This window comes from Otolemur garnettii, unplaced genomic scaffold, assembly GCF_000181295.1.
Source record: "Otolemur garnettii isolate 467f Iridium unplaced genomic scaffold, OtoGar3 scaffold00277, whole genome shotgun sequence".
Lineage (NCBI taxonomy): Eukaryota > Metazoa > Chordata > Mammalia > Primates > Galagidae > Otolemur > Otolemur garnettii.
Genome location: NW_003852672.1, coordinates 395,895 through 403,790, shown reverse-complemented (window position 1 = coordinate 403,790; position 7,896 = coordinate 395,895). Strand labels below are relative to the sequence as shown.

At 42.6% G+C, this 7,896-nt stretch overlaps 1 protein-coding gene across 1 annotated transcript in view; it reads left to right on the top strand.

Annotated features, from left to right (window-relative positions):
• The window catches only part of BLM (Bloom syndrome RecQ like helicase), a 67,633-nt gene that overhangs the window by 35,706 nt on the left and 24,031 nt on the right, over positions 1-7,896 (top strand). The window contains exon 11 of the mRNA XM_023508810.1: positions 3,400-3,590. Within this exon, the coding sequence (XP_023364578.1) occupies positions 3,400-3,590 (191 nt within the window). The remainder of the gene's footprint in view (positions 1-3,399; positions 3,591-7,896) is intronic.

Genomic DNA, 7,896 nt, shown 5'->3' with positions numbered 1-7,896 from the left:
TGTGGCGGGCGCCTGTAGTCCTAGCTACTTGGGAGGCTGAGGCAGGAGACTCGCTTGAGCCCAGGAGTTGGAGGTTGCTGTGAGCTGTGATGCCATGGCACTTTACCCAAGGGGATAGCTTGAGGATCTGTCTCAAAAAAAAAAAAAAAGAAAGAAAGAAAAGAAAAGAACTAAGCTGGAAGTTACATAGACTGGAAATTTTATTTTAGTTTTTTTACCATAAAAGTGGTAAATGCTGTTACTTAAAATTCAAATGGTACAGTACAAGCCAGAAAATTTACAAACCATGGCTCGGCGCCTGTGGCTCAAGCAGCTAAGGCATCAGCCACATACACCTAAGGTGGTGGGTTCGAATCCAGCCCAGGCCCGCCAAACAACAATAACGGCTGCAATCCAAAAATAGCCAGGCATTGTGGCAGGTGCCTGTGATCCCAGCTACTTAGGAGGCGGAGGCAGAAGACTCACTTGAACCCAGGAGTTAGAGATTGTTGTGAGCTGTAATGCCACAGCACTCTACCCAGGGGGACAGCTTGAGGCTCTGTCTCAAAAAAAAAAAAAAATTTACAAACCATTTCTTATACTTTTACCCTAAGAAGTAACTCCTCTTACTGTTTCCTCTGTATCCTTTCAGACCTCATTCTTACATGCAACCTATTTTAAAACCCTCCAGTTTTAAGAAACTCTCTATATGTCCCTCTCCTTCTTCATCCCTATTCTGCCCCATTAGAGGGAGGCAATAGCTTGTATTTGGTGTTTACCTTGCCCAAGTGGATATATTTTAAAATGTAACTGAGATCATACTACACATACTTTTATACATCTACAGTAACCTGATCCTCTAGTCAGCACTAGGATATAATTATCACTTTAGTTAATGTGCAGAGCTTGACTAATGGTAGTGTAGAATTCCATAGTATGGTCATTGTGCATCTATTAAACTAATTCCCACCTAATAGATCTTAGATTGTTCATTGATATGTCTCAACGGTTATCAACAGTGTTGTGTTGAACATCTTTGTACAGATATCTTTGGGTATCTGTACAATTATTTATATAGGGCGTTCTAGACTTAGACTTGGCTGAGTCAAAACAAATTCATATTTTAGAATTTTATTATGTAGTTTGCCCATTTTTGTGCTAGGTTATGGGGATAGTTAAATATACTTCCTAAATACATTTATTTATGTTGAGACCACTTTTCGGAGCATGAGGAATGGCATGTGAGCACTCTGCCAGGCACTGCATGTGCCACCTCACCACCTTGTTTGTCTGGACAGCTAGAGGTGCTCCCATGAGGGAGGTGAGCTTCACGAAGGCTTTGTAGTTTGTCCCTAAGATCACTGGTATTCGCAGTAGCAACAGGAGCAGTGGGAATAGTGGGAGTAGTGATAGAGTGATGGTGGTTATTATAGAGGGCATTTCTTTAGCATTTACTGTATGCTGTTCTAAATGCTTACATACATCAACTCATTGAATCTCACAACAACCCTGAAAGATGGGACTACTTCTTTCCTCCATACAGAGGGAGGAAAACAAGATAAAGAGCTAGTAAATGGCTCGGCGCCTGTGGCTCAACTGGCTAAGGCGCCAGCCACATACACCTAAGGTGGCGGGTTCGAATCCCCAGCCCAGGCCCGCCAAACAACAATGATGGCTGCAACCAAAAAAAAATGGCCAGGCGCTGTGGCGGGCGCCTGTAGTCCCAGCTACTTGGGAGGCTGAGGCAGGAGACTCGCTTGAGCCCAGGAGTTGGAGGTTGCTATGAGCTATGAGGTCATGGCACTCTACCCAGGAGGACAGCTTGAGGCTCCGTCTCAAAAAAAAAAAAAAAGAACTAGTAAATGTCAGAGCCCTGACGGAAATCAAGTTTATCTGACTCCGAGGTTTGTGTTTCTTACAGTATACCAAAATGATACTCAATGAACAAAATGAAATTTTCACACTTTATTTGCCTGTTTGTGTATTTAAACAAAACTAATTTGTGTTAGGTCCAAACAATTTAATACGTATTTAAGTCCTAATAATGTAGCAACTGTTTGGAAAAAATAATACTCATAAACTGGAAGAAAAATGATATTTTTATTTTATTCTTAAGTAAACACAATTGCTTACTATGGGAAGTATATATACCTGCTGTTCTCAAACCTTGCAATCAAGTTAGGCACTGCCACCCTCATTTCCTGTTTCATATTGTTTTCTTTTCTTAAAAAAGAATACTTTTATTTTATTTTTTTTTGCAGTTTTTGGCTGCGGCTGGGTTTGAACCCATCACCTCTGGCATATAGGGTCAGCGCCCTACCCCTTTGAGCCACAGGCACCACCCTCATGTTGTTTTCTTGATATACATGTTTATATCATAGCAACTAACAAAAATCCAGCTTTGCAAAGATATGATACTGCTGAAACGAATGCAACGGCATTAGGGAGATGGAGAGCCCATGCTCTGCCTACTTGGGGCATTCAATTCAGTACATGATTTTGCAGTAAATATAACAAACATAAAACCTTAATCACTGGGGAAAATGAAAATTTGGGGAAAAAAATTTTTTTACCTTCGTTTTTTTTGTTGTTGAAACAGAGTCTCTTGCTCCATTGCCAGGCTGCCATAGCTCGCAGCATCATAGCTCACAGCAAACTCAGACTCCTGGTCTCCAGGGATCCTTCTGCTTTAACTTCCTGAGTAGCTGGGGCCATAGGCATCTGCTACCACACTCAGTGAGCTTTTTAATTTTTTCTGGAGACAGGTCTTACTCTTGCTCAAACAAGTCTAAACTCTTAAGCTCAAGCAATCCACCTACCTTCCAGAGTGATAGGATTACATGCATGAGCCACCATGCCTGGCACTTTTTTCCAATTTGAAAAAAATCTATTATTTTTTTCCTATTTAAAAATTCCTATGAAATTATTTTCTTTTCTTTTTTTTTTTTAAGACAGAGTCTTGCTCTGTTGCCCTAGGATAGAGTGCCGTTACATCAGCTTAGCTCATAGCAACCTCAAACTCCTGGGTTCAAGCAGTCTTCTTGCCTCAACCTTCCAAGTAGCTGAGACTACAGATGCATACTACAGGTCTGGCTAGTTTTTCTATGTTTAGTAGAGATGGGGTCTTATTCTTGCTCAGGCTGGTCTTAAACTCCTTAGCTCAGGGAACCCTCCCACTTCAGCCTCCCAGAATACCAGGATTACAGGCATGAGCTACCACATCAGCCTAACACTATAATCTTGAAGGATGAACATAAATTGCAGTTGACTGTAATATAGAATGATATCATATTGACATAATGCTATTAATAATAATTTTCTTAATGTTTAAAATTATATGAATCTACCCTAAATATTTCTCTGATATTCTCTTTTTTCTCTGAAATAAGTATGTTTTACTATACTCTTTCTCTTTTTTAGTGGAAAAAGATGGAAATCATCACACAAAAGAGACTCATTTCAATAATTTGTATAGCATGGTGCATTACTGTGAAAATATAACAGAATGCCGGAGAATACAGCTTTTGGCTTACTTTGGTGAAAATGGATTTAATCCTGATTTTTGTAAGAAATACCCAGATGTTTCTTGTGATAATTGCTGTAAAAGAAAGGTAAAGTAAGAAATTTTAAAATTCTTCATAATTAAGGGAATTGCCAAGATATTTTTGTCTTCTGGTTTAGAAACATAGATATAAGTTAGATACATAGGTGATTGTCCCCAAGGGACAAGACAAGGGAAAGATGGCTTCCTCCCTATAGTAATTTGGAATAGAAGTGTTTTAGAAGTAATTTTATCTTTTCTTAATAATTATAAGCCTGGGCTCGGCGCCTGTGGCTCAGATGGCTAAGGTGCCAGCCACATACACCTAAGGTGGCAGGTTAGAATCCAGCCCGGGCCCGCCAAATAACAATGACTGCTACAACCAAAAAAATAGCCAGGCGTTGTGATGGGCGCCTGTGGTCCCAGCTTCTTGGGAGGCTGAGGCAGAAGACTCGCTTGAGCCCAGGAGTTGGAGGTTGCTGTGAGCTATGATGCTACGGCACTCTACCCAGGGGGACAGCTTGAGGCTCTGTCTCAAAAAAAATAATAATAATTATAAGCCTGTAAAAAATATATATATACTGGACATCTACAAGTCCAAAATACTGAGGTTATATATGTGCATTGATAATTATAGTATTAGAAATATCATTAATATATATATCCCATAAGATATAATATGGGCAGGTAGAATATTTTAAATTCAGCTATAACCTATATTTAAATATCAAAACGGTAAGAACTGGTGTACTGTATGCTTGAATTCAAACCAATTGCTTCATTGTGTTTTTTGTTTTTAAGTTATAAAGGAAAATGACAGTGGCTTCTGCATGAATTCATTATCATCCTGTAATAACCTTGGGTGGTCGTTGAATTCAATCATTAGATACTTTTGTACTTATGATAATTCTGCATTGTATTTTTATTTTATTTGTTTGTTTGCTTTTTTGTTTTGAGATAGTATCTCACTTCGTCACCCTCAGTAGAGAGCTGTGGCATCACAGTTCACAGCAACCTCAAACTCTAGGGCTTAACCGATTCTCTTGCATCAACCTCCCAAGTAGCTGGGACTACAGGCGCCCACCACAACTCCTGGTTGTTTTTTTCTTGCAGTTGTCATTGTTTAGCAGACCTGGCCGGGCTGGGCTCGAACCTGCCAGCCCTCATGTATATGGCTGGCACCCTACTCACTGAGCTATGGGTGCTGAATCTATTTATTTATTTTCGAGACAGAGTATCAGTCTGTCACCCTTGGTAGAGTGCTGTGGCATCATAGCTCACAGCAACCTCAAACTCTTGGACTCAAGTGACCCTCTTGCCTCAGTTTCCCAAGTAGCTGGGACTGCAGGCTTCTACCACATCTGGGTCCTGAACACCTGAGCTCGGGCAGTCCACCCACCTCAGCCTCCTAGAGTGCTTAGGATTACTAGGCGAGAGCCACTGTGCCCAGTGATAACTCTGCATTTTAATGTCTGCTGTTTACCAAGCATTTTCACATTTGGTGTATTATTTAAAATGTCTATGCAAGGTGTTGGAGCTTAACAAGTAGACAAGATGTGGACCACTTCATGGACTAGAGGAGGACATACATGTGCTTTCACATAGTTTTGATACTGCCTAAAGAGTATAGTTACAGAGTTACACGCACCAGCCAGAGCACAGGGTGATGACCCTGATTCATGGCCGTCTCCTACCACCCAGCCACCCCAGCTGGTGACACTGGGGTGATCAGTTCATTCATTCAGCAGATACCTGTTGAGCTCTGTGGTAGGCACTGTCTTTAGGTACTTATAAATAAAAATCCCAGCCTTTGTGGAGCTTCCATGCTAGCAAGGGGAGGCTGATTACAAACAGTATGTGTTAAAGGACAGGGACTATAGTGAGAGCACGACAGAGGTGCTCAGAGGGATGCAGGGTGCTGGGTGGGGTCCAGGGTGAGGTGTAGGCTATGGTATTACTATAGACAGGGTAGCCTGTGGGAGTCTTACTAAGGTCAGATCTGAGCAAAAACTTGAAGGGAGTTCTCTGGATATGAGCGTTTTTGGTAAAAGCATTAGCTAAAAACAAGGTCCTTAGGAGGGGTGTGCTTGGTATATTTAAAGAACAGGAAGGAAGCCTGGTGGCTGACTAGGGTTGGGAGCCAGGGAGGGAACAAAGTGCTGGAGGGCGGAGTCCTGCAATGACTGAAGAGTAGAGCTGTCCTCAGCCATGTGCAGGTCAATTGGGAGCTTTATTTGAGACTGTTGAGTTACACGGGTGTACTAGATGGAGAATTCTAAAAAGAGGCTGTGGTACCTACCACTTTGGAAGTAACTGCCACATAGATGACATTTAAAACCATGAGAACAGATGAAATCTTCAAGGGTTTAAGTTTAGACAGAAGAGGAAGAAACAGACTTATCACTGGGACATAAAGAAATAAATGGGAAGGAGATGAAGAAAGAGAATCGTAAGATAAGAGGGAAACAAGGACTCTAAGGGCAGAACATGTTCAAAGAGAAAGGAATGCTGAAAACAACAGTGCTGCTGTGGAGTGAGTAGAGGTTGGCAAGGACTGCAGACATGGTGGTGACCAGGACCATTTACAGGAGAGTGGGGCAAAATTGGAGGCATTTGACTACTCAGTTTTTTTGTAAAGATAAGCAGAGAAATAGAGCAGTAGCTGATGGGGAAGGAGAGTCTAGAAATGACCAGCAAAGTGGTATGTTTGCATTCTTACTGGAGTGAGTCTCTCTGGGGTAAAAGCTCGATGTGTGAAGAAAGGAGGAGGCTTGCTGAGGCGCTGTCCATGAAGGGGCAGCAGAGAGTGGGGTCCATGTGAAGGTGGAGTGCTTGGCTCTGAGCAGGAGCTGGGAGACTGCTCTGCAGTGATAGGGGAGCATCAGGAAGCCAGAGCAGGTGGGTAGATGCAGGTGGAGGCAGAGTCTGCAAAAGCTCTCCTGATCCATCAGTTTTCTCATCAGCTGCCAGTCAGGATATGCACAAGATTGAAGAGAAAGGAGAAAGTATGACACAGTCATCTAGGATGGGGTCAGCAGACTTCCTCTTAAAGCACCAGATAGTAAATATTTTATTTATTTTATTTTATTTTGAGAAAGTCTCACTTTGTTGCCCTTAGTAGAGTGCTGTGGCGTTGCAGCTCACAGCAGCCTCAAACTCTTGGGTTTAAGCAATTCTCTTGCCTCAGCCTCCCAAGTAGCTGGGACTACAGGCGCCCACCACAACGCCCAGCTATTTTTAGAGACGAGGTGACAGATCAGGTGATCCACCCACCTTGGCCTCTAGAGTACTGGGATTACAGGCATGAGCCACTGAGCCTAGCCAGGGCACAGTTTTTTGGTGAAGAATTGACTTTGGTACCAAAGACCCAAAAGAAGTTAGAACTCATAAATTTGTGTGGCAGGGCAGAATTTTTCATCCAAAGGTTGTCACCACCATCCAGAAAGTGACAGGGCACTAAAGGATTTTATTAAAAATACATACATGTATACACAGTGTATATACTCTTGTCAACAGAGCTCCATTAGCCATTTGACAAACAACGTGTCACTGTGAAAGAGTAATGATGTAGTTAGAGTAGACCGCTAATTGTTCTGGAACTTAGGCAAGAGTGAACATTAGTTTTTTGTCTTGGTTTCAGTTTGGAAATGGATTATGATCAATCTACCATAGTTAATATTAAACCCTAGTTATCTCAGCATCATTCCCTTACAGTAGAAAGTAATCTCTTTTTCATTGTTGGAGATTCATTGAGGGTACAAAAAACCAGGTTACACTGATTGCATTTGTTAGGTAAAGTCTCTCTTACAACAGTGTCTTGCCCTCCAAAGGTGTGGCACACACCAAGACCCCACCCCCCTCCCTCCTTCCCTCTCTCTGCTCTTCCTTTCCCCCACCCCCTCCATCCTTCTTTCTCTCTATTTGGGAGAGCTTTTTTATTGGCAGAGGGAGAGCTGGGCCTCAGCCCTGGGTGCAGAAGGTTCAAAGCTGACTGTAGAGGAAGCAGAACTAGGGGAGCAGAGGGTCCTGCCAGGCTCCCTGCCAGGGAAGATACTCAGGCAGGAGTCCTGTGGAGGCGTGGGGGTTCAGGGACAGCTTGCTGGCCACTCAGTCCCAGGGAAATGGCTCCCCTCTTGACCCTGCATCCCTAGGCATCCTCCAGAGCATCCTCCCTCCTTCTTTCTCTCTCTGCTCTCCCCTTCCCCCACCTCCACCATGTCCTTAATTGTCATTAATTGTCCTCATATCAAAATTGAGTACATAGGATTCTTGCTTCTTCATTCTTGTGATGCTTTACTAAGAATAATGTGCTCCACTTCCATGCAGGTTAATACAAAGGCTATAGGCTCAGTGCCTGTGGCTCAAGTGGCTAAGGC